Here is a 27,154-nt window from a genome sequence, read left to right as displayed (position 1 = left end):
TTCCACAAATTCTAGTGATTGCCGGTCACCTTTTTATTCACCAGCAGTAAAAATAGCACTTTTCATACCCATTTTATTTTTTATATTTTATCTCCCCCCACAAAAACGTCCCCTTTCTTAGTGAAGTCGTTATCTATCATATGCACCAACTATAGCAATAAAATTGTTTTAGTCTCCTCTGTTATATCATTGATTACTTCTGTACATTTAGGGTAACATTTGTATAGCACTTTGTCACTAATAAAGTGTTATCATAAATATGCCATTTGATCTTGATATATATATATAAGATTTTGTACACACATATGCATATAACTCTAGTTTTAAAATGTAAGGTATATACAAATTTATTTTGAAGATGTAACTGTGCTGAACAGTTGTTTGAGATAACATTTTTCATGTCTCTGAAATTTCATGTTCGAGGTTAGACTAATCATAGCATCATAGAACCTTAGGGATTTAATTAACATTAACAGTCAATGAGGCTAACCCCTTGCCTAATGCACAAATCTTCAGCCATGTCTCCAGTTGTTCATTTTACCCTCTCTTTAAACATTTCCAGTTTGGGGGGAATTTTATCACACCTCAGGCCATTCTATTTTCAGACCTGCTTTATGATTAGGTCTTTCATCCTTACTTCCATAAGAAATCTACCATCCTCTTACTTATTCATTTTTTGAATACAGACTACGTTACAAATACCGTGCTTGTTGTTTGGGATACAAAAAATGACTGAGGCAGTTTCTGCTCTCTGGGAGTTCACAATGACCTGAAGGAGATAAAATTAAGGAAATAGCATAATGTGGTATGTACTGTAACAGAACTGTGGCCATGAGAGCATGAAGGAAAGAGCTCCTAGATCTGGCTGAGCAGTTGAGGGAATCCTTCACATAGGTTTTCTGTTCATATAGATCAAATTTGTCTCAAGACTTTTCAAATCTTTAAAAGACAGATTTTGTGTTCTCTTTCTTTCGCAGCTTGTTCGTGTGCTGGTTTCTCCAAACAACCCTCCCGGTGCTACCAGTAGCTGCCAAAAAGCTATGTTCCAGTGTGGCTTACTGCAGCAGCTTTGCACTATCCTAATGGCCACTGGAGTTCCTGCTGATATCCTGACTGAGGTAAACCAAATAAAGGCAGAGGCTACTCTGTGGAAGCTGAAGTCAGGAAGCCTAGGAAGAATTAGATTATCAGCTGAATGAAAAATAGGAATTGTTAACCATTCTTGTATGTTAAATTCCTTCTTGACCCTATAAAATATTAGCATAATGATGACAGTATCAATTCCAAAAGGTGTATTCATTTCTCAAGTTTAATAATATATAAATAATGTTAAAGCTTAGAAGATTTCTCATTAATTTTATTGTATTCAACAGGAGTGTACAGTATGATTTATGTTTTTAATTTTGAGCAGAGTATGACTTAGTCAAGTAAGATTTGAGTCTTATTCGTAGAATAATAAACTCTTTTTCCTTGACATATGGCATTTTCTGTTTCCTGCCTATTAAGAAAAAGAAGTTAGTTTGAAAAAAAGAAAGGTTTAGTTTATTTAATTTTTTTTCTCAAATTAACACATGCATATTAAAAGCACAGATAATAGTAAAAGTTTTATAGCAAAAACTGTCTTTGGACTCCCTCCTCCCTACCCTAAGCCCCACTTCCCCCCTATATAACCCTCCCACTTTACTTCCTCCTTGTCACCCCAGTAATTTGTATTTAAATCAATAATCAGGGTTTATAGTTTTATGACTATTCCAATACTGTTTCCTGCTAAGCCAAATAGAGCCCCATATCTTTTTTTTTAATAACCCTTTTTCTTTCCTGAGTTATAATAGTATTCTTTTTTCATTTTACGGATTTTCTATATATCTATACATATTAACACTATCATGTGCTTAACACATTGTTCCCCATTCCAGACCTTCTTCTGGAAGCCCCCCATCCTCCTGCTCCAACATGGGCTGCTTATTCTCTATTTCTGCCACACATCTCTTATCCTGGGACTTTCATTCACCATCCTCCAACGATCCTTTTTCCTCTCTCTTAACTTGGGGATTCCTTGGTTGTCTGGATTCTGTGTCCTTTTCTCCCACCCCTTGGTTCATTATCTTATTTTATTTAAATTCCTGAGAGAGGGCAAATGGCAAGATAATTTGTTTTTAGCTCTTTCATGTCATTCCTCCACCTGCAGTATGACTCTAATGTTTGGTTAGGTATGGAATTCAGAATTGGAAATCATTAACACTCAACTTTTAGAACATTATTCCAGTGTTGCTGTTAAGAAATCCGAAGCCATTTTGAATCGTCATCCTTTTTGTGTAACCTGCTTTCTCTCTCTACAATCTTTCTTTGTTTATGGTTTTCTGAAATTTACTGGTGATGTGCTGTACTACACACCCCACCCCACCCCCAATAATTTTGGGGCCCTTTCAAGCCAGAGACATAAGTACTTCCGTTCTGAGGATGTTTTACGTATTCCTTGACCATTTCCTCTTTTCTGTTTCTGCAACTCTATTAATAGATTGTTGGACTTTCTGGATCCAGTTTGTCTTTTTATTCTGTTTTCTTGGAGGTTTTTTCAACTTCAACCTTAAATTGAATTTTTAATTTGTTACGTTTTAAATTTGTTCTCTGATTTTATTTTTAAGCATCCTTTTCTTGTTTCATAGAAGTGGATTCTACCTCATAGGAGATATTAATTATAGTTTTTTGAGATTTTTAAATGCATGTGGTCAAGTATTATTTTTAGTTAGAGGCCTACGCTTAATGTTTTAAAATGTTATCTCAAGAAAGTGTTACAAGACTGTGATGCTGTCACTGATTTTTTTGGTGTCTAAGTTTTGCCGTTTAAAAGCAAAAAGCAAAAGAATATAACATTTTCTTCTTTTGAAAACAGGTTTTTTCCCTTGACTGACTTTCTCTAAATTCTCTCCCCCATCCCCATTCATTACAGACCATTAATACTGTATCAGAAGTTATTCGAGGCTGCCAAGTAAACCAGGACTACTTTGCTTCTGTAAATGCACCTTCAAACCCACCAAGGTAGGAAAAGGGAAATACTGAGATCCCACAGAGGAAGTAAAAACTTACTTTGGGATTTTAGGATATCTCATATACACATCTTATTCTTTTAAGAAGTTCAGTCATGTGTTTTGAAACAAATTATCTGACAAGATAAATATGTTGGTATTTTAAGAGTTTGTGGTCTTTGGAACTTATGTATTTGGGCTCAGGTATCACTTCCTAGCTATGTGCCTTAAGCAAACAGATCACTTCATTTCTCACAGCTGCAGTTATCTTTTCTGTGAAATGGAGATGAAAATAGTTACTCGCTTGTGTTCTGGCTATGGTTTTTCAGTCAATAAAAATGGCTAGTTATTGATTTGTGTACCTGGATTGCAATGTTTCTTTTTGTTCTTTTCTTTTTAAATGCAACAGACCAGCCATTGTAGTACTTCTTATGTCCATGGTTAATGAAAGGCAGCCATTTGTATTGCGCTGTGCTGTTCTCTACTGTTTCCAGTGTTTCTTATATAAAAATCAGAAAGGACAAGGAGAAATTGTGTCAACGCTTCTACCTTCCACTATTGATGGTAAATAATTTAATTCTTTTTTTTTTTTTTTAATATTTATTTGGTTGCACCAGGTCTTAGTTGCGGCAGGCGGGCTCCTTAGTTGCAGCATGCATGTGGGATCTAGTTCCCTGACCAGGGATCGAACCCAGGCCCCCTGCACTGGGAGCGCAGAGTCCTATCCACTGCGCCGCCAGGGAAGTCCCGTAAATAATTTAATTCTAATTTCAGTTTTAAAGTAAGTAATTGTCTTTTAAGCTTTTAATGGTAAAATATATCATAAGTGTGTAGTAGATATTTAAATGTAGACTATTAGAATGTAATAGAATATTTAAAATATTGCATTTCCTTGAATTTGTTTTAGAAATGTAGTTTTTCATTAAGGTAATAATTTCTGGAGTATTACCATCATCGGTTTGATGCCTAAAGTATTCTAATATTTCTTTGTTCTGCAACTTTTCTTCCAAAGTACTTTTTTGCCATCTTTCCATTTGTTTTTGAAAAAACAGACTTTTGAAAGTGTTACTTAATACTGCTAATTAACGAATTTTTAAGTAGCATTTCATACTATTTTTGTGTGTTTGGAAAGCAACATAATTAATTTTTACCTTATCTGCCTGCCATCTTTGTAGCAACAGGTAATTCAGTCTCAGCTGGTCAGTTGTTATGCGGAGGTTTATTTTCTACTGATTCACTTTCAAACTGGTGTGCTGCTGTGGCCCTTGCCCATGCTTTGCAAGAAAATGCTACCCAGAAAGAACAATTGCTCAGGGTTCAACTTGCTACCAGTATTGGCAACCCTCCAGTTTCTTTACTGCAACAGTGCACCAACATCCTTTCACAGGTAAGGTAGCCAGCAAAACTTCTCTAAGTGGGGGGGGGGGGGGGGGGGAGAAAGTTTCACTTTGATGTCAGTGATACAGGGATTTAAGGATGTCCTTAGTAGATGTAGATGAAAAAGGAGAGAGGCAAGGACTGCTCATTAGCTCATTGTCACCAGAAACGGTTTTGTGGAGAGAAAGCAATAAATATTCTTATAAGAATGGTTTTGCCAAATTGTGAATAAGGTCTGCATCACGATGGGAACACATGTTCTGGACAGAAAGGTGGTTTTTTTGGATTTGTTTTCTTTTTATATCATCCACACAATTCTTGCATGTCATTTTCTGTTTCTGCTTAATAGCTGAATTCGGGTCATTTGTGAGAGGGAATAGAATAGAGTGGTTCATAGCTGTGCACCTTGCTCTTTCTCTTCCCAGAGCAATTGATCTTCCTTTCAGAAAACAAAAATAAAATACCACTCCAATGCTTATATAGTTAGACAGTAAACCCCCTGATGTCTGTGAGCTCTCAAATCCTCAAAATGCCAAGGCATATAATTTACCTAGTAAGATGTAGGTAAACAACTTAAAATGTTTGCATTCCTTTAGACTCGTAATGAAAACAGCAAAGCTTCATTGAAATGTGGATGCTAAGGCATTTAGGAATGTCCCTTACAGTTATTAGATGATTTGCCCACATGCGCCAGCCTTGCTGTTAAACAATTCAGGTTCATGCTTTAGCAAAACTGTAAAGTCATAGACATTCAGAGTCACTCAAGGAGAGTAAAAATGTACATAAGTCTAAAATTGGTCTGTCCACTGGTATTATCCTATCCCTTCCCCCTGATATGCAGAGTCCTTCTTAATTTTTAATTTTGCCACACTTGTTGAATTGTTTTATTGTGACCTTTTAGAGAACATCAGTGCTATCCATATGAAGTTATAAATGAAACCTTGAAAATTAACAGTACTGAAATGGGGAGTTGAACACTTCCTTTGTTGCTTAGAATAGGTTTACTTTGATTGAAAGCCTATTTTATCTTTATCATTTGTCTCTTAGTGATTTTTTAAAAGTACCCAAAGCATTCATATCCTTACTTATTTAATACTTGTCATTCTCTTGTTGCTGTGTGTGGAAACAGCTGTTCATTTCTTTTTTTTTTTCCTTAATTTTTTATTGGAGTATAGTTGATTTATAATGTTGTGTTAGTTTCACATGTACAGCAAAGTGAATCAGTTATACATGTATCCATTCTTTATTAGATTCTTCTCCCATATAGGTCATTACAGAGTATTGAGTAGAGTTCCCTGTGCTATACAGTAGGTCCTTATTAGTTATCTATTTTATATATAGTAGTGTGTAACAGCTTTTCTTGAGCCAAACAGAAATTAACCGCCCAACAGTCGTCACCACATACTTCACTCTAACATTGCAATTACAATTAATGCATAATGAGAAATCCTCAAGATAGTGGTGTGTTACCAGTCTAAGTAATGACAATGCTATAAAATTATCTATTCTCCTCTAAAATGTATATACATTGTTATATAATAAAAGATTAGAACTATCCTGTCCCAAATTATTGGCCTGGGTTTCTAGAGACTGTATTTGAGGGATTTTTCTAGATTTACATTTTTCTAAAGCAGTAATATTTATGAATAATTTTCAATGTATAATTTGCAGGGTGATAAGATCGACCGACGGGTATGTATTACTTGTTTGGGCTTAGGCATTTTCCTCCTACAGCAAGCCTTTTTCTTTGTCTTGGGTTTTGCTGATTGGTTTTTTTAACTGCTTGTTTGAAGTTGTATTCTACTCACACTTGTATGTGTCAGCAAGTTAATCTCTATCGTGGCTCTCCAGTTTTTCTCCGTGGGGTATTGTAGTGGTGTTATTAAGGACTATGGGAATGAGAATCTGAAGCTATACTTGTGCTTCCTCTGGGGATGCTTGCACTTTCTGGAATTCCTTGGTTTTGGGTTTTTTGGTGTGATTTTTCACCCAAGCTTGCTTCTTTATTTCCAATGAAACCATTTCAAAGGTAGTAAAATTTAGGATTAAGAATTTTGTCTTTAATCAGTATATGAAAGAATGTGATGACTTTTATATTACTTAGGTTATTGAAAACATACAATAGTAAGTATAATTTTGTAATTTGAAAGAGTTTAAATATCTTGAGTTATTCTGGATGTAACCCATATGCTACACTACCATTGGGGATTAGTTTTTGATGCGTGTTGGGGGAGAGTGTGATTTGTGTTTGGTTTTGATTTGTTTTCTGGAGTATTTGGCAAAAATGGCATGTACCTTAATTCCATATTTGGAATTTGTGTTCGTAGTTTGTGTTCAATTATGCAGTGTGGATAGTAATAACTGAGGTCCTATTAGGAATTGTATCTTTGTGTATGAGCATGATTTAACACATGTTAATAACTCACACACAGACATATTTGGCAGCTTTAGCTGGCAGAATTTTTTATATTAGGTAAAGTACTTTATAAGTATACGTGTCATTCATTTAAAAGGGAAATTTTTGGAGGTATAATTTATATACAGTAAAATGCACAGACCTTAAGTGTTCAATCTGATGAGTTTTGATGGTTGAATATACTTCTGTAACCGCCACCCAAAACAAGATATAGAGCATAGTGTTCAGAAACCCAAAAAGTTCCATCGTGTCCCTTTCCTATTAATTACTCTGTCCTCAGAGGCCACCACTAAAAAGTGAATCTGATCATAATATTCTAGAACCTCATTTTAATGCTTAAACACTGGAAGTTTAAACTGTTAGCTTTTCATATTTTTTAAATGAACAATGCAAAAATACTAAACTTGAAATCCACAGAGTAGGAGTATGAGGCATTTTTATTTAGAAAATATAATTGGGGCAACATAGTAGCTTATGTTAAAGGTGATTCAGCTTCGTTTATTTTGTCTGTGGTTCTCTTCCATCCTGTAAAATCTTTGCTTTTGTCAGCGGTTCACAAACTCTAGGGGACTGAGAAGAGATAGGTACTTTTTCTTGACTTAAACCTGTAAACAAACATGCAAACAAATGTGTTTGTGTAACACATAAACAAAATGAATAGTTTTAGTCAGAAAGTGAGGTGTGGCATTCTTTTCCTTTTTTTTTTTTTTTTTTTTTTGGCCGCGCTGCATGGCTTGTGAGATCTTAGTTCCCCAACCAGGGATCGAACCTGCGCCCCCTGCAGTGGAAGCGTGGAGTCCTAACCACTGGACCGCCAGGGAATTCCCAAGTGTGGCATTCTTTTAGCTGGTCTAGCTGTTTATATTGTAAGGAATCCATGAGAAAGTGAGAGAGCACTGAAATAGAATGTTTTGATAGCTTTTATTGCTCAATTTCTAATTTTACTTGTTTGGAGGGATAGAGCAGCTTGATCAGGGTTTTGTTGGATTTATATTATTATCAACACTTTATGATAGTATACTGGACAAATACGTTAACATTTTTGCACTCTCTAATAGTTTATTTTTCTTTTCATTTTGGAAAATTTCAAAAAATAGAAAGTAGAAAGAGAATAATGTCTACTACCCAAAGGTAACTACTGGTAAAATTTCAGGCTTTTTTTTTCCCTATACTGTTTATTTACATAGCAGTGATCATACATTAGATTCTATTTTGTATTCTGCATTTTTTCTTACAAGTATTTTCCGTGTTATTAAACACTAAATCAACATCACTTTATATGGTTGCACAGTATATATTTCACTAAGTAGATATACCCTAAGTTAGTTAACCATTTGCACATTTAATTATCTCCCATTTTTCCCTGTTATAAATCATGGCTTGATGAACATCAGAATAACGTAGTCTGCACAAAAGACCATTATTACAAAGTCCTCACTTTGCACGTTTACAGTATGCATGGATTTCTGTTAACGCAGCAAAGCAAGGACTTGCCTGCATTTCACTGATGTTTAAAAAAAATTCTCCCAGCAATTGTATCGTTTTTTTCTTTTCCCAGTTCAAACTTCCGCCATCTATTTTAAATTGGGGGCATTAGTTCTGCTTTTAATATGCTACTAGGTAGAGAGTCGTAGAGTCACAGAGTTAGAAATGATGGTAATAGTTTATAACATTTGTAGAGCACTCACTGTGTACCGTGCGCTGTTCTCTAAGTTCTTTACTTGTATTAACCCATTTATAATCCATGAGATAGGTATTAACTCTTACCCCTGTTTAAGGATGAGGAAGAGAAGTTAAGTAAGTTGCCTGAGGTTTCATGGCTGTCGAGTTTTAGAACCAGGATATGAATCCTGGTATCCTGGCTTCAGAACCTATCCTCTTAACCTCTTTGAGATCATTCAATCCAACCACCTCTGTTTACTAAATGAAGAAGTTGAGGCCCATGTAGCGTATTGAACTTGTCCAAAGTAAGGCTGTAGAAGATTTGGTTCTTCTAATTCCCAACCAAATGTCATTTTCACCGACACCATACTGCCACTCTTAGAATTAAAACTTTAGTCCTTTAAATTTGAAATGGGTAAATACATGGTTTAGAAATCAAAATGATACACGAAGTCTTGGCCCCAACCCTGTCCTAGTTCCCCGCCTCCTGTTACTCTTTTCTTCTACCTCTGGAAGTGTTTTTTCTGTATATGCCCTGATCTGCACCTTGGTGTTTTGTTTTGTTTCACTTAATAGAATCTCGCACTTCTCCTTGCAAAGTGAAGTAAGATTGCGGTGTGCTAGGTGCTCTCTTCCCCCACAGCCTCCCAACGGTGTGTTGTCACACTTGTACTTTTGCCAGTCTGCTGATAGGTGGAAAATGTTATCTCAGTGAGTTTTAATTTATATTTTTCTTACTAAAAGGCTGAATAGTTTTCTATATATTTATGCATCATTTGAAGGTTTTTTCATTAAACTCTTTTATCATCTGCCCATTTTTCTATCGGGTTGTTAATCATTTCTTCTTTATAGGAACTCATATTAAGGAACTTAACCCTTGTCTGTGATAAGTTACAAATATATTTTTCCTGATAGGATCTTGGTGTTTTGTTTTGGATTTTTTTTTTTTTTTTTTTTTTTTTTTTTTTTGGTATCAGACTTTTATTTTATCGCTTCTACATTTTAAGTCATACTTAGGCTTTCGCCACTTCAAGATGTTAAGGCATTTGCCAGTATTTCCATCTCATACTTTCTGGTTTCATTCTTGCATTTAAATCTTTGTTCTCTTTCTCTCTGAATTGTGTGAGATATGGATCCTCTGCTCTTTTAAACTGCTCTCTAGTTTTGCCAACATCTTTGAAGTCTGTCTGTAACCACTGATAGTTATATTCCGTCTTTTTCACATACTAAATTTCCATTTGTAGCTGGATCATTTCTGGATTTTCCATTCTCCTTGATTTCTGTCTGTTCATGAGGTAGTATCACCTCATTGCTCTCTTTCATTTTTTTACAGTTTCTCTAGTTATTCTTGCTTGTTTATTTTTCCATTTGAACTTGAAAACCAGGTTGTTTCGGTCCAGAAAAAAAATAGAAAACCTGTTGATATTTTTATTTGGATCACATTAATTTTACAAATTAGTGTAGAGTCAGTATCTTCATGATCTTGAGTCGTTCTCTCTAAGAACATGTGTCTTTCTGTTGATTTGTGTCTGCTTTTGGTGCTCTTTAGAAGTGTTTTTAAACTTTCCTCATTTAGGTTTTATACAGTTTTGATTAGGCTCATTCCTGAGTACTTTATCTTCTTTTGTTGCTGTAGTCAACAGGGTGTTCCATTCTGTCTTTTTTTTTTTTTTAATTTTTATTTATTATTTATTTATTATGTTTATTTTTGGCTGTGTTGGGTCTTCGTTTCTGTGTGAGGGCTTTCTCCAGTTGCGGCGAGTGGGGGCCACTCTTCATCGCGGTGCGCGGGCCTCTCACTATCGCGGCCTCTCTTGTTGCGGAGCAGAGGCTCCAGACGCTCAGGCTCAGCAGTTGTGGCTCACGGGCCCAGTTGCTCCGCGGCATGTGGGATCTTCCCAGACCAGGGCTCGAACCCGTGTCCCCTGCATTGGCAGGCAGATTCATCAACCACTGCGCCACCAGGGAAGCCCCCCATTCTGTCTTCTACCTGGTTCTAACTAGTTATGTTTGACTGTGCTCTTCTTAACCTTCAGTTAGACCCCAAAGGACCTACTTTTCAAAATTGAATCTAATTCCATTTTTCTTTACTCAGACATCAGCCAGTGATTTGATAGAATGCCCTTGTATATACAATGTCAGTATATTTGGTACCTGCAAATGGTATTCCAGTAATTAATTTTTTATGTATAACCAGGGGAAATCAACAAAACATTCACATTTGTAACTTGAGTAATTAGTTGTAAATTCTCTGTTGCACATAGTCAGTTGAGAATAACTATATTTTTAAACTTCAGTGTACTTGGGTAACATGAAAATATATTGTGGACAGTAATGACATAAAGGCAAGGAAAAAGTAAAAATAATGCCTTATGTAAAAACTAAATTCATGCTGATTAATGCTTACTTGGCAAATCATTTGAAGAGGTCTAATTTGAATTTGTTTAATTATTAAATATACTTGAAAAAAGATTATGGAAAGGCCAAGATACTGACATCAAGATTCATGAAATTAGAACTGTCTGGCTGAGTGATAGAAATTTTTCAAAACACAGTAATGGTTACTTTAAATCCATTCCTTGTCTAGATTTTTGAATAATTGCATTTTGGATATTTTCTGAAATTACCCCCAGAGCGATGCATTACTGTGCTAATTTCCATTATTTTGTTTCAAGCAAGTTTTGTTTTCCTTAGACAAAAGTACAGGTTATGTAATATAATGTGGGCAATGGCAATATTATGAGCTAAGAGAATATCTCATATAAGAGATACAAATGTGTTGTATTAAAATTTAGGAAACTGTAATGTTGATGGACATGCTAGTTTTCAGTATTGTTTAACATACTTGGCAGCAGTATAGTTAGTGGTTTGAGGCACTTAGCTAATTTAAATAAATCTTTTTCTCCTCCATTAAGTTTGTGATTTCTCATTATTTGGCATTTCTCAGGGGGTTTGTAACATGGTTTATTTATTTTCTTGTTAGAGAAATATATTCGTTAATGAAATTTGACTAAATAATTCAGGAGATTATTTCTTTGTATTTTTCTTGATTTTTTTTTTTTTTTAAATTTTATTTATTTATTTATTTATTTATTTATGGCTGTGCTGGGTCTTCGTTTCTGCGCAAGGGCTTTCTCTAGTTGCGGCGAGCGGGGGCCACTCTTCATCGCGGTGCGCGGGCCTCTCACTATCACGGCCTCTCTTGTTGCGGAGCACAGGCTCCAGACGCGCAGGCTCAGTAGTTGTGGCTCACGGGCCTAGCCGCTCCGCGGCATGTGGGATCCTCCCAGACCAGGGCTCGAACCCGTGTCCCCTGCATTGGCAGGCAGATTCTCAAGCACTGCGCCACCAGGGAAGCCCCTTGATGTTTTTTGAAGGAGGTAGAATTTGTCCCTTTATGAGAAAATTGTTTTTAAAATTCCTGTTGAAACATCATAAATTTGCCAGCAAATTTATGTTTTGTAAAGTGTTTTAGGATTGATAAAATTTTTTAAGCATCCACATCATATATTTCTTCCTTAGCATATCAAGTTTTCCATTAATAGTATTTTAGATAACCTGGTATATGCTTATGAGCGTGGATCAAGTCTAATTTCTGCTCTCTGTTTATTTTGAGAAGTGCAGCCCAGAGAGTACATAAGAATGCGTTCTCTTGTTCAATTTTTAAAATCCAGATTCCTGACACATCTTTTATAAGACGTTAAATATCTTTTTATGCAGATGGGGAGGGATCTTAGGGCAACTTTAAGTCTGAAAAAAATAAAACAAGATTTCTGCCACCTTGTTTATTGCAGGGAAGCAAAATACAGACAAGAGTTGGATTACTAATGTTGCTTTGTACCTGGCTTAGCAACTGCCCCATTGCAGTAACACATTTTCTTCACAATTCAGCCAATGTTCCCTTTGTATCCTTTATGTTTTAGTAAGATACATGTAAGTATTTACCTTTTTTATCTTTTCTATTTCTTCTTCTCAATTAGAGTTAGCTCCATGCCCCAAATATTTGAATCCTCTTTATCTATGTTGCAACTTTTTAAACTGTTAAGGTGACACCGATGCTTACTTAAGCTGTGTGTGTGTGTGTGTGTGTGTACATGTACCATTGTTTTATGTTTGCTCGGACTGTGTATAGAAATTTTTGTAGAAACTCTTACATGAAATACATGTCAAATTCAAATTGTAAAACAAAGTACTCTGGATATTATGAACCATTAGTTTTTCTTAACAAAGATTTCAGCTTACAGGACAAATTGCAGAAAATCTTGGAGAGGAAGAACAGTTGGTCCAAGGCTTATGTGCTCTTCTGTTGGGCATTTCGATTTACTTCAATGATAACTCACTTGAGAGCTATATGAAGTAAGTAAGGGGAAAATGCCAGGGGAAAATGACTTGCTAATGTCATCAAGAGATAATGATAAATTTTTTCTGCCAAAGTGTAATGTAGACCAAGCTTTTATGTTTTGTTATGACTTTTTTTTTTTAAGCATCTCAATATGCTTATCTCTGTAGAGAGAAACTAAAACAACTGATAGAGAAGAGGATTGGCAAAGAGAATTTCATAGAGAAACTGGGATTTATTAGCAAACATGAGTTGTATTCCAGAGCATCTCAGAAACCCCAGCCGAACTTCCCCAGTCCAGAATACATGATATTTGATCATGAGTTTACAAAGCTGGTAAAAGAACTTGAAGGTAAGACAACAAAGTTTATCTTGATATTCATTAGAAAGTAGTACCTAGGATTATATTATATATGTATATTCTGGATACATGCAGATTATATGATAAGCCTAAAAGTATTTTTTTTTCCCTGGCTCTTGGTCTGTGGCCCATTTAAGGACTTTTGGCATTCAGTAAGATTGGAAAGATGATTTCTTATCTCTCATGCAGTTAGGCCATATGTTTTTACTGACTAAGTCTTAATAATAAAACAGTATTTTAAATAAGTCTTCTTTTACAGGTGTGATAACTAAGGCTATTTATAAGTCCAGTGAAGAAGATAAAAAAGAAGAAGAGGTGAAGAAAACACTAGAGCAGCATGACAGTATTGTGACTCACTACAAAAATATGATTCGAGAGCAAGTACGTACTGATAAATCGTATACAATCTCTGTTATACTAAAAGTATAGATACTTCTTTACTTTAGGGAGGAATTTCTCTTGGCATTTCCAAATGCAAGAGGATACACAAAGTAATACTCATCGTTTTCCTAAATAATTCAAAAGCATCTGAGTATTCAACAAACTGAGAGCTTAGTATGTGCTAAGCAAGTCTAGTGGTAAAGGTAATCCAAGGTATGTGGCAGCATTGAGAGGCACCTAATTTAGCTAGGTAGGAGCAGGAGCTTGGAGAATACAGAGAAGCTGAGTCCTAAAAGGATAACTATGAGTAAGCTAGGCAGAAGCAGAGAGAGGGACGAGAGGTGTTACTGGCATGGACACAGAACACTCGTTGGCTGTATGAAAGAGAATTTGAGAGGCAAGGCTAGAGGGAGGGAGCCCAAGGAGGAGGTGGTGGTGGTGGGTGGAAATTGGGAAACTGACGGTTGACGATGATGATAGCGGCTGCTGTTTTGTGTACTGTGTTCTGGGTGCTCACCGAATACAGTTAAACGCCATCTCATTTATTTACTTTTCACAACATCCCTACAAAGTAGCTGACATCTGCAGTTCAGAATAAATGAGGAATCAGAGAGTTAGAGAATTTAAACTTGTCCAAGGTCACTCAGTGCTTGGTGGAACAGAATTCAAATACATGTGTGTTACTGGGACTCTAAAGCTCACACTGTGTGGTGTAGAGGGGACGGTCCTGAGAAATGTGGAAACCAAAGAAGATAAAACTGACAGGACTTGGTAGTGATCGGACGTGGGGACGAGGGGGGGTAGAAAGGGTCAGATACGATCCTTAGATCTCTGTCTTGCGCACCCGAATAGATGACATTAAATTAGATAGAACGAGAGGGAGCTGATGTACTAGAGTGCGTCATGATGAGTTAAGTTGAAACTACATTTTCAAAATCATCAGCTGACATTTCCTTTGCAGGATACCGATGAACCCCACACTTGCGCAGGGTTGAGCACCTTAAACCTTCCATTACATTCCTTCGGGATGTTTCTTGGTTTTCTTCTCTCATTTAATTCCTCACTGTGGTATATATACCGTTATTGGAATGGAATCCTAGAAAGTGCTGCAGAATTATGGTGTTAAAATTCCAGAGTCATGAAAACAGTACACGGGGGCATCTCATGTGGGGCAGGCTGCTACCCCTTCCCTGCACTGCCCTCCACCCCCTGCTGATTGTGACAGCTTGAGGCAGGTGTGGCTAGTAAGAGCTTTTGTGTAGAGCCTTCTAAATGAGAGCTGCCTATGTATTCTTCTCTTCCCCACAATCTGTATTGTTGAGAATGAAATTCTCAGAAAGAATAAAAATATACTAGTGGTGTATTTTAGCATTCAGTCTGAGCTTTTCAGTTTATAAGCACATTAGTAAATTAGAATCATCTTTGAACGATCCAAATTTGAATCATTACACTACCCATGGTTATTAGGATTTTTCATCTGTCTTAGTACAAATTTGGCGTCATTTCCAGATGGTAAAATGTAATTTTTAGAGCAATGGGAAATAAATACTTGGAATGTGATATTATAGCCTGCACTTGGAGGTGATAAATATGGTTGATTTGGAAGAAGAAAAGAGTGATTTGACACAATTACTATAATCACTTTTCTTTAGAAATGTTAATTTTAAATATTCTCATCACTTAGAACTAATGCCATTTGGCAATTAGGCAACAAACATCGAGAGCTGCAAAATGTTTATATAAACTTTGAATTACATTTGATAATGCATCCTAAGGAAATTCTCCAAAATTCAGGAGAACAGTTATATGGACTAAAATATTTATTGTAATGATATTATCATTTAGAAAAATGGAGAGCAACCTCAGTGTTGCTTTTGAGTATAAATTACATTGCATCTACTGATTAATATTGGGAAATTTTGATTGAATAGTAAGCAAATTAAAGGTTACAAAATGTATGTGGACGGATTATGACAAGTTTAAAAAACCTGGGTTGGAAAGAATTAGAAGAAAATGAAGGCATAGATTAAATTCTAACTAGTTACACTAGGGTGATAAGAGATGAAACCTTTTTTTCAGAATTCTAAATGTTCTGTTATATGATTGTCTTTTAACGTTAAAAGTAACAGAGGTACATACATATATATACATATACTAAGCTTCTTAAATAGTTTGGTATAAATATCTTAAATAGTTTGATGGACCATAAAATGAAGTTTTTAAAACTGACCTCCCCCAACCCCCAAACCAAAATTACAGTGAGATTGCAGACTGTGCCATATAATGGGGCCTTGAAATCTTACAGTTCTGCTGCATGTTAATTGGCCTTGGTGCATATATTAATGTGTTATTGCTTATTTATTGAATGCTTTTGGAAATATTGAGTAGTTTAACATCCTCACCCAAAATAATCTCTGATTTTTAATTTGTTCATCCCCTTAATGCTAACTAGTCTGAATTTAAAACACTTCAATTACGTTTTGGTTCACAGGATCTGCAACTTGAGGAATTGAAGCAGCAGATTTCTACGTTAAAATGTCAAAACGAACAGCTCCAGACAGCTGTCACACAGCAAGTATCTCAGATTCAGCAACACAAGGATCAGTATAATCTTCTTAAAGTACAGCTAGGTAAGTGTATCTAGCCATTCCTGCTGTAGTGTCCCCAGGAGCTGGACAAAGTCAGACAGATTATTCTTGTGGACTAGTCTTTCTGTAACCTTAAATTAATCACTGTGACAAACATGTAAGTCAGAGTTTGAAGTCCAGGCTCTCTGCTCTGTGTTTGATGATCTGATCCATTGATTCTCAACCTTAGCTACCTATACATTAAGATCCCCTGAGATTTTTATTTTTTTAATACCAATACTGAAACCCCACTGAGGTTTCTAATTTAATTAGTTGGGGGTTGGGTCCAGGCATCAGTGCTTATTAATTTCAGGCTCCCCAGGTGATTCTAATGTCTAGCCAGTTGAGCCAGCCTGTTGACTGGTCTAACCTTTCCATTTTCTTATCTGCAAAACAGAGCTGATAGAAGCACCTGTGTCATCTGAGAATTAAATGAAATAATATATATAAAATTCTAGTTCAGTGCCTGGCACATGCTAGGAACGCAAATGCTTGTAAATAGTCTCATTCTATACTGCTTATGATTGGAATGCTAGCTACTTAGAAATATAGTTAATTTTATTTATATGAAGGTGACCAAAATTTTCAGAAGAAAATATCTTTTACTTCCTCTATTTATGACAATAATTTGTCAGTTCTTTTAGTCCATATAGAAAGCTATTCCTTTGTGAAGTTTTTTAAAAAATATTTATTTATTTATTTGGCTGCACCAGGTCTTAGTTGCTGCATGTGGGATCTTTAGCTGAGGCATGCGAACTCTTAGTTATGACATGTGGGATCTAGTTCCCTGACCAGGGGTCGAACCTGGGCCCCCTGCAATGGGAGCGCAGGGTATTAGCCCCTGGACCACCAGGGAAGTGCCCTGTGAAGAATCTTTAAAGGATTTTATTTTCCCTTATATTAATTGACAGAATTGGAATTTCAACTACTGTAATTCTTTTTTTTTTTTTTAAACATCTTTATTGGAGTATAACTGCTTTACAATGGTGTGTTAGTTTCTGCTTTATAACAAAATGAATCAGTTATACATATACATATATCCCCATATCTCTTCCCTCTTGCGTCTCCCTCCCTCCCACCCTCCCTATCCCACCCCTCTAGGTGGTCACAAAGCACCGAGCTGATCTCCCTGGGCTATGCGGCTGCTTCCCACTAGCTATCTATTTTAAATTTGGTAGTGTATATATGTCCATGCCACTCTCTCACTTTGTCCCAGTTTACCCTTACCCCTCCCCATATCCTCAAGTCCATTCTCTAGTAGGTCTGTGTCTTTATTCCCGTCTTGCCCCTAGGTTCTTCATGACCTTTTTTAGATTCCATATATATGTGTTAGCATACGGTATTTGTTTTTCTCTTTCTGACTTACTTCACTCTGTATGACAGACTCTAGGTCCATTCACCTCACTACAAATAACTCAATTTTGTTTCTTTTTATGGCTGAGTAATATTCCATTGTATATATGTGCCACATCTTCTTCATCCATTCATCTGTTGATGGACACTTAGGTTGCTTCCATGTCCTGGTTATTGTAAATAGAGCTGCAGTGAACATTTTGGTACATGACCTTTTGAATTATGGTTTTCTCGGTGTATATGCCCAGTAGTGGGATTGCTGGGTCGTATGGTAGTTCTATTTTTAGTTTTTTAAGGAACCTCCATACTGTTATCCATAGTGGCTGTATCAATTTACATTCCCACCAACAGTGCAATAGGTAAACTACTGTAATTCTTAATCTTAGATCACTAAACCATGCAGTTTAGTCTTAAGACTATGCTGTTTTTCTTCCCAGAAACCCTGAAAATATCAGTTCATTATTTTTATCAATACACTATTTTTCGGAACTTCCCTGGCGGTCCAGTGGTTAAGACTCCATGCTCCCAATGTAGGGGGCATTGGGATCCCTGGTCAGGGAACTAAAATCCTACATGCCGCACCTACGGCGTGGCTGGGGAAAAAAAAAATCACTATTTTGCAAAGATGAAATGTGCTTACAAAAATCCTACCAAAGTAATTACTAAGGAAAGTATGTATTTATTTTATACTTCAATCGTCAATTCAAAAAATGAAAAGTTCCGTGCTGGCTTTTCAAATTTTATGCCTGTCTAATAGGAAAAGACAATCAGCATCAAGGTTCTTACAGTGATGGGGCTCAGATGAATGGTATTCAGCCACAAGAAGTTGGTAGGTTGCGAGAAGAGATAGAAGAATTAAAAAGTAATCAGGAACTTCTACAAAGCCAACTGGCTGAAAAGGACTCTTTCATTGAAAATTTGGTAAGTGAACGTTGACAGTTTTTAAACAGGAAGTCAAGAATAATTCTCATTATCCAGCTTGTTTATTTTTCTGGATCCCTTAAGCTACAGTATCATATTAAGGTTTTAGAATATGAGCTCTGGTGTCAGACTGTCTAAAGCTTCAGTGCTTCCTAGCTAACTGAATTTGAGCAACTTAGTTAACCTCTTTAAACTTGTTTCCTGAGCTATAAAACGGTGGTGGTGATATCTGTCTCATTGCTGTGAGAATTAAATGAGATGCTCTGTTAAAAGCTCTTTTATTGATTTTTTTTTAAAGGTAGATTTTATTAATTTCTTTAAAAATCTCTATTTTTTTTACTTTCGGCTGCGTTGGGTCTTCGTTGCTGTGCGTGGGCTTTCTCTGCTTGCGGCGAGCAGGGGCTACTCTTCACTGTGGTGCACGGGCTTCTCATTGCAGTGGCTTCTCGTGTCGCAGAGCACGGGCTCTAGGCGCATGGGCTTCAGTAGTTGTGGCACACGGGCTCAGTAGTTGTGGCTCGTGGACTTTAGAGTGCAGGATCAGTAGTTGTGGCACACGGGCTTAGTTGCTCCACGGCATGTGGGATCTTCCTGGACCAGGGCTCGAACCCATGTCCCCTGCATTGGCAGGCAGATTCTTAACCATTGTGCCACCAGAGAAGCCCTGTATAAGGTTCTTTTAATACATGGAAATCACTCAATAAATACCTGCTTTTATGCTCTTTCTTCGTATGACCTCAGTTAAGTGCCTAGATTTAATAAATTACTTGGTATGAGTATAAACTTATTAGCTATGGAAAATTTGTAGACAATATGTGCTATGTTGAAATGTTATTTTGGGTATAAAATTTAAAATGTCAAGGTGAAAGTTTTTGGTAAACGTATACCAGACATAGCTTATATGTGTACAGTTTCGGTTTTTTTTCTCTCTTTAAACTGAATTTATTTCATAGTTTATTTCTATGCTCTTTGTAGAAATCATCCCAACCATCACCTGGCACAAATGAACAGTCTTCAGCAACAGCTTCAGCAAGAGATTCTGAACAAATTGCAGAATTAAAACAGGTCATTTTTCAGCTTGATCCAAGCTCTGTTTTGTCTTGTTTTAATTATAATAGCATAACAGCACTGCAGTTCCATTAATCTAGAACTGCTTTGTCAGGTGTAAGCAAAATTTGATAGTGAAGACAGCCATTTGAAAATCCAGAAACTGTTTTAATTATACAGTAATGGTATTTTGCTTTATATTGTGTTTTTATTTTTCGGTGATGTTCTTTTTAACAGATCTCAGCATCTTACCCAGATTATTTATAGATTATCAGTAAACTAACAATTAAGGAAACTTTAAGTGTATTTATAAGCCACAAATATGAAGATATAAAGTCTTATGCCTAATTTTCATGATAACTGGTTGATTAAATGTATTGGGCATTTAAGTCATTCTATCCAGAAAAATGTTGGTTTTTAGAATTGGAAAAGGGAAAAACAGGAAGTAAACTTGTGTATATCTCAATTAGATGACTCTAGCTAAAAAGCAAAATAAACTTTTTCTGCTATAGTAATTTATATTGTTTAGAAAAGCAAATAAGCCTTTTCTTCCTTCCATCCTCCCTTCCTTCCTTCCTTTCTTATAAAAGGAATATATGTTTCTTTAAAAAAAAAAAAAGTGATGCTAAAGAAAGAAGTGAACAGCCTGGCCAAGCTAGGACTAACTTCCTTCTCCCTCCAGTAGCCAGCTGGTCCTCACCCACTGACATGTCTGATCTGATGGGAATGACCAGACAGAGAGAAACAAAATGTCTTATTTTGATAGTGTCTTTGTACCCCAGAGTAGATTCTACAATCTACTTAAATTATATTATTTAAAAATAATAATAATAATTTGTCATTAACGATTTACAACTCTCCAATATGTGTCCATAATGTTTCCTTCTTGTGAGGAAGAGTGATATCTATTTTGATTTTATTAATTCTAGAACTATATTAAAATTAAAGGGAATTAAGTTATTAATATATACCCTTAGTTTGTAAATCCCAAGTAAAAATTTTTACTTTTTGTGTTTCCCAAAGATATATTTTAAATTTTATTTATTTATTTATTTATTTGGTTGCGCCAGGTCTTAGTGTGGCATGCAGGCTCCTTCGTTGCGGCACATGGGCTCCTTAGTTGTGGCACGCAGGCTCCTTAGTTGTGGCATGCATGTGGGATCTAGTTCCCTGACCAGGGATCAAACCCGGGCCCCCTGCATTGGGATCGCAGAGTCTTACCCACTGCACCAGCAGGGAAGTGCCCCAAAGATATATTTTAAATGACAGTTTTGTTTTTTTATAATACGTAGTAAAATACGGTATAAAAAGAAAACCAAAAAGGTTCATAATTTCCATGTTTACATGACTCATTTTGACAACCGAAAAAAAGCAATCAAAGAAAAGGTGTGTATGTACATGATAGAAAGTTTTAAGAGAGTAAAAAAGCTTTTTACATGACAGCATCCCACTACTTACCACAATATCTCCAGACACTGCCAGATATCTTGGGGGAAGATAGGCCCTAGTGGAAAACCACTGTTACAATTGCTTTATTTTCCTGTACTTTTTCTGGGGGGGGAGGGAGAGAGCAAGAAGTTTGGAAATTTCAACATCTATAATATATAAACTTTCAATTAATTCTGCCACTTTCACTACAGTACCTTTTTTTTTTTTTTTTTGGCCACACTGTGTGGCATGCAGGATCTTAGTTCCCCAACCAGAGCTCGAACCTGTGCCCCCCTGCACTGGGAGCGTGGAGTCTTAACCACTGGACTGCTAGGGCAGTCTAATGCTTTCATCTATGTTTGGTGGCCCCCTAGTCTAAAACCATCCTATTTTGCCCTTTTCAAATAATATACCTTTAATCTTCCACCAGGAGAAAAGGAAAAGTTACCTGATGCATGAGATTAGGACAGGGATTTGGTGGTCTATTCCTAAGCCGGCTCTCAACCAACCCTGCTGTTTTTGACTCCATTTTTACTCACACTTTCCAAAACATCCCAGGCCCTTTGGTAGTTATGCATTGTAAGTCAGGTAGCAGCATGGCTTTCTAAAAGGTCAGCCTACGTTCCAGCTGTCTCACGTGTGCTGAGTCAGTTGCCACTGTCGTTTGCTTTCTGAAATTCCCCAATTTATTGCTCTTTTCTTTTCTCTTACTCTCTCTGTCCTTGTGGGTTTCTCCCTCCTGCCCACCCTTCCTCTGTCCCTCTCTCCCTACCTCCTTCCCACCTTCCTTCCTCTTTCCCTTCCTCCCTCCCTTTATTATTTTTTACATTGGATCTCGCAAGGAGGCAGAGGTGAACATGTTTAATCTACACGTTTAATTCTCCATCTTGAACCCACCAAGTTCAACAGTAGTTCTTCCACTTAAATTTTAAAACTTGGAAGTTGTGATTTTAGAGAGAAGGGCCAAGAAAGGAAATAATTTTTTATTTCTTGCTGTAAGTAGACATTTCCTTGATGAAATTAATGCTATTTAATGTTACAACTTAAGTATTTTTGTCTCTTAGGAACTGGCAACATTAAAGTCTCAGTTAAACTCACAGTCTTCGGAGATCACCAAACTACAGACAGAAAAGCAAGAGCTGTTACAGAAAACAGAAACATTTGTAAGTTAATTATTGTTTTGTTCTCAAAAGTAGTAAACACAAGGTTGAAAGGTTATTTATCAGCCACTATGGAAAAGAAGCAGATTGGTCAGATAGCACCTTCCATTCAGGTTATCCATTAGCCAGAGTTCCAGTCACATAGGCTTCTTGGCCATGAGGACAGCCATATTATAGTCAGACTCACCAGGTCAGTTTAATCAGTTACTTACGGTTCATTTTGTTGGTATTTTATATTTCACCCCATCTTTGTCTCCTTCAGTCTAACCTGGCAGGTTTTCTGCTGGTATAAAATTGTCAGAAACCTTGTTGGTGACCCATGCAAGTCACAGGGTTCCAAGCCATCAAGCAGGGTCCTCCTGGATCCCTCCTGGGGAACCACGTCTCTATTCCAGCTTCTACAGAGATGGTTGATTGTGTCCACGTGTCGCACGAGTAACCGCCTCACAAATGGCTGTCCAGGCACACCCTTGATGTTTCACTAGAACGTGCTTTGTCATTTATTGCAATAGGGATAGGCTGAGAGTCTTCTGAATCTTCAAGCTCTGATTCCCTTTTCTTAACAGCTCCTCCTTCAGTTGACCTCTGTCCTCTCACATTTCACTGTAAGCGGCAAGGAGAGACCAGCCACACCTTCAGTGCTTTGGCTAGAGGTTTCCTCAGCTCAGTAGTTCATCACTCGCAAGTTCTGCTTTTCACAACACTCGAACACAATCCAGCTAAGTTCTTTGCCACATTATATATAACAAGGATCACCTTTCCTCCACTTTCCAATAGCATGTTCCTCATCTCTGAGAGCTCACCAAAACCTGGAACATCCGTACTTCTACCAGCATTCTGTTCATGATGATATATATGTTTTCTCTAAGACCATAGAAGCTTTCCCTATAGAAAGCTTTATGAGCCCTTACTGGAATCACCTTTAATGTCCATATTTCCATCAACAGTCTCTTCAAGCTAATTTAGGCTTTGTCTAACATGAACCTCAAAATTCTTTTAGCCTCTGCCAGTTCCTAAGCCCCTTCCACAGCTTGAGGTATTTGCTTACCCCAGCCTTCCTCATACTCTGATGAGAGCTGATGCCACGCCACTCCTGACTCAGCCTCCTGCTCCACTGAAGGGGCGACTTATCTATGCAGGGAAAGCACTTTATTGTGGGTAAATACATGAAGAATTAGACTTTCTGTTATTGGAAAGAAAATTTCCAAATAGCTAGGAAATTAAATCATCTTTGGAATCTCGTTTTGATTGTAACTGTAAAGAAACATTTTTTTTTCCAATTTCTACTTTCAGGCAAAATCAATTCCTGTACCAGGAGAGAGTGAAACTGTAATAGCTACAAAAACTACTGATGTAGAAGGAAGACTATCCGCATTATTACAAGAAACTAAAGAATTAAAGGTTGGTTTTGGTGAAACTTTTATTCATTGCATATTATATGAAATGAACTCCGGAAATTTGATTTTATTTCACTTAATTTCTCAAATTCTTAGATTTATGAAGAAAGTTAATGGAGTGTAATTTTATCTCACAATACGTCCATTCCTATTTGGATGACTAAAGGTGGCACAAGTGAAGGGTTTTTGTTTTGTTTTGTTTGTTTTGGCTGTGTTGGGCTTCGTTGCTGCGCGCAGGCTTTCTCTAGTTGCAGCGAGCGGGGGCTGCTCTTCGTTGCAGTGCACAGGCTTCTCATCGCGGTGGCTTCTCTTCTTGTGGAGCACGGGCTCTAGGCACGTGGGCTTCAGTAGTTGCAGCACACGGGCTCAGTAGTTGTGGCTCGCAGGCTATAGAGCTCAGGCTCAGTAGTTGTGGCACACTGGCTTAGTTGCTCCGCGGCATGTGGGATCTTCCCAGACTAGGGATCAAACCTGTGTCCCCTGCGTTGGCAGGCAGATTCTTAACCACTGTGCCACCAGGGAAGTCCCACAAATGAAGATTTTTAAATGCCATTTCAAATAGTGGTATTAAATATATAAAATAAGAATGTATATGCATGTACTTTGAAAGTAAAAACAGATTTTAGTAAGAGTAAAAAATAGTTAAGTTTGCTTATCAATGTTTAATCACAGTAAGAAACGAGGAGTAAAGATTTGGCTAATACACAAGCCACCTGTAGGTTTTCCATAGGCTGAGGAACATAGGCATATTAAATCCTGCCAGCCTTTTGTGTGACAGAGAAATCAAAATAGATAACATGAAGAAAGGAATGAGGTAACAGTAATAAAAATAAAAGGTAGGAATTAAAACATGGGAAAAGGAAGATAATATATGATTTTGCCTTTTGGATTGTGGTCAAATTATTTTATTTTTAAACCATTGATTTTACTTGAAGCTATCTTTCTTTTCCATTTAACTGTATGTGTGAAGTTGGATAGAATTTTATTTTTAAACTTGAATTCTAATTCTGATGGCTAACCAGGCTTCTGCTATAAAATGTTTTGTGTCTTTATTTATTCCTCTGATTATCTGAAATGGTAGGATTTTTTTGAGGAATAGGTAATTAAAACTATTTTTGGTTGTTAAACTCTATTTTTCACAGTAACCATCTTTGATGTATAGCCTAACATAAATTCTCATGTTACTAGATGAGTGTGTGTATGTGTGTGTGTGTGTGTGTGTGTTTGTGTGTGTGTGTGTTTGTGTGTGTGTGTGTGTGTGTGTTTTAGACCTCCTGTTCCCCCAACCCCTAACGCCAAATTCTTCAGACTAGACAAGCACAGCAATTTATCAAAGAAGGAACATATTTGTTAAAACCCTAGGAGAGTGAATACTAATTTTAGATTAGTGATTTTCACCTTTCTTTTCCTAGAATGAAATTAAAGCTCTGTCTGAGGAAAGAACTGCTATTAAAGAGCAGCTGGATTCGTCTAACAGTACCATTGCCATTTTACAAAATGAGAAAAACAAGCTTGAGGTGGACATTGCAGATTCTAAAAAAGAACAAGATGATCTCTTGGTGCTGTTGGCTGATCAGGATCAGAAAATATTTTCATTAAAGAATAAACTCAAGGAACTTGGTCATCCAGTAAGATTGCAGTGTTTCCAAAAATGATTTATATTGTGTTTCTTTATGATGTATTTTTAAATATTGTACCGTGACATGGGAATGTTGTGCCTATATATCGATACTACAGGCAGAGATCTGTAGGTACGTGAACGTGGTATCATCTGCACTGCTCTTATGGTATTCAGTGAATTGACTTAAGACACAGGTTAGATGCAGTTTCCAGCGTTTGTTAACTGTTCTCTTTGGGGCTCTGAGCCTAGAAAGTGAATTGATTTGATTGCTCCTGTGGTCACAAGACTCTCGCTATCCAAATGTGTCGTCCTCTTTTGCCGTGTTGATTCAGGTTTGTGTGTAGAGAGGTGTAGCCATCTGGCAGCAGGTTAACCTATGTATCTCGTCTCATGTTAAAAATGACAGGGAGCCTCGAACATTAAATCAAGGAAATCAGATGGCCTGTAATCTACTTTAATTTCTGGAGTAAAGAATTTATCAACAGAGTAGATATCATTATGTGTTGAATGTGAAGTGAGCAGATCCTCAATGTTAAATGTATATTTTCCCTTTAGGTTGAAGAAGAGGATGAACTTGAATCCGGAGACCAAGATGATGAGGATGATGAAGATGAAGACGACGGCAAGGAACAGGGTCATATCTAGCTTTACAATCTCTAGGAATGATAGGGGTTACATTGTAACTTTGAAGACGGAGTCTTAAGACAGTGCTTTGGTTTGCCTCCACAGAAAGTAAAGATTTAGAAACCAAGTGGCAGACATTCACTAATACAACTATTGATGTATTTTTAAAATGAAGCCGCCACCCATGTTGATAATCCTGTTATTCTAACTTTATGTAGAACACACATCTTTTATCGAACTGAACTATCCTCCCAAAATATAATTTGCAAAGAGCTTCAGACACCAAAAATATAATATTTTCAGGCATAAGGTGGCAATGCTCTTTGCCTTTTAGTTCATTGGTTATATAAGTTCTGTATTTGTCTGCTATTTTTACTTTTCAGAATTTGTGACTTTAAATACTAACATGATTGATTTAATGTGTGTTGGAATCATTGTTTCTAAATTCAGTATTGGAGTTCTTAGCTAATGATTTCCTTTTAAAGGAATGGATTTACTTAAAGGCAAGATAGCATTATTCTGGGGGATAATATATCATCAGCCCTCCATCCAATGTGACTCCTAAGATGAGTAGATTAGGACAGTTTAGAATGAGTGCCTTGACACTTGATATGGCTGCATTCTGTACCTCAGTGAAGAAGAAGGATATTAGCGCACAGTGAAGAGGATGGTGTTTCTGAGAAACTTCTGCAACAGTGTATCAGCATGTGTGTGGTTTTGGTTTTATTTTTAAGCTAAACATTAAAACAGATTACAAGTTAACAGCTCATACAGCTCAGAATTAGTATTATTGTTTGATTATTATAAAACATATTATGTTCCTAGTTTTAAAAAGATCCAAACTATGGTTTATATAATTTATTGGCATTTTTGCTGAATAGGTTTAAGTCAGATAATAGATTTTTAAAAAACAATGAAGCAATGTGTCAAAATTTAATGTTTTCGTAATAAAAATAGATATTATGTTCACTTAATCCCTGGTCATGGTTCCCTTTTTTAGATTTTGAGAGTAGTAGTCTTTGTACAAGATGAGGCAGAAGGAAGGGTGAGAGGAGTCCTTCTCTTACTAAAAGGACTTTGCTATAACTGCGTGACAACAGCAATCTTATCATTTAAAGCTAACAATAAGGATTCCATAAGATTGGAGAGGGCTAATTGGAGCAAAAGCAGAAGTTGGAGAAGGGTTTGGATGTTTCTAAATTGAGCATTGGAGTTCTTTCTTCACAGTGATTTCTATTTAAAGAAGTAGGCTTTCTTAAAGGCAAGACAGCAAGAGTTGGGGCATTATGTATATCATCTGCCTTCTGGCTTCAGGAATAATTTGAGCAGTCCATTAAGGGGCACAGATTTTGAAAGAAGTATCTTCACATGTCTTGAAAGGGGAGATGGCTGTGTGTTACAGAGCACCCGTGAA

General features: G+C 36.7%; 1 protein-coding gene across 1 annotated transcript in view; it reads left to right on the top strand.

Annotated features, from left to right (window-relative positions):
• Positions 1 to 26,521, top strand: part of USO1 (USO1 vesicle transport factor) — an 88,831-nt gene extending 62,310 nt beyond the window's left edge. The window contains exons 10-24 of the mRNA XM_068542808.1: positions 978 to 1,118; positions 2,951 to 3,039; positions 3,436 to 3,590; positions 4,202 to 4,413; positions 12,276 to 12,386; positions 12,719 to 12,837; positions 12,991 to 13,172; positions 13,441 to 13,562; positions 16,054 to 16,192; positions 18,300 to 18,463; positions 19,439 to 19,528; positions 22,003 to 22,101; positions 23,392 to 23,499; positions 24,908 to 25,123; positions 25,672 to 26,521. Coding sequence (XP_068398909.1) covers positions 978 to 1,118; positions 2,951 to 3,039; positions 3,436 to 3,590; positions 4,202 to 4,413; positions 12,276 to 12,386; positions 12,719 to 12,837; positions 12,991 to 13,172; positions 13,441 to 13,562; positions 16,054 to 16,192; positions 18,300 to 18,463; positions 19,439 to 19,528; positions 22,003 to 22,101; positions 23,392 to 23,499; positions 24,908 to 25,123; positions 25,672 to 25,761 — 2,037 coding nt within the window. The 3' untranslated portion in view covers positions 25,762 to 26,521. The remainder of the gene's footprint in view (positions 1 to 977; positions 1,119 to 2,950; positions 3,040 to 3,435; positions 3,591 to 4,201; positions 4,414 to 12,275; positions 12,387 to 12,718; positions 12,838 to 12,990; positions 13,173 to 13,440; positions 13,563 to 16,053; positions 16,193 to 18,299; positions 18,464 to 19,438; positions 19,529 to 22,002; positions 22,102 to 23,391; positions 23,500 to 24,907; positions 25,124 to 25,671) is intronic.
• The last annotated feature ends 633 nt before the right edge of the window (positions 26,522 to 27,154 follow it).

The sequence above is a fragment of the Eschrichtius robustus genome, chromosome 4, assembly GCF_028021215.1.
Source record: "Eschrichtius robustus isolate mEscRob2 chromosome 4, mEscRob2.pri, whole genome shotgun sequence".
NCBI classification, from domain to species: Eukaryota; Metazoa; Chordata; class Mammalia; order Artiodactyla; family Eschrichtiidae; genus Eschrichtius; species Eschrichtius robustus.
Note: the sequence above shows the minus strand (reverse complement) of the source record. Positions and strands in the feature narration are given on the sequence as shown.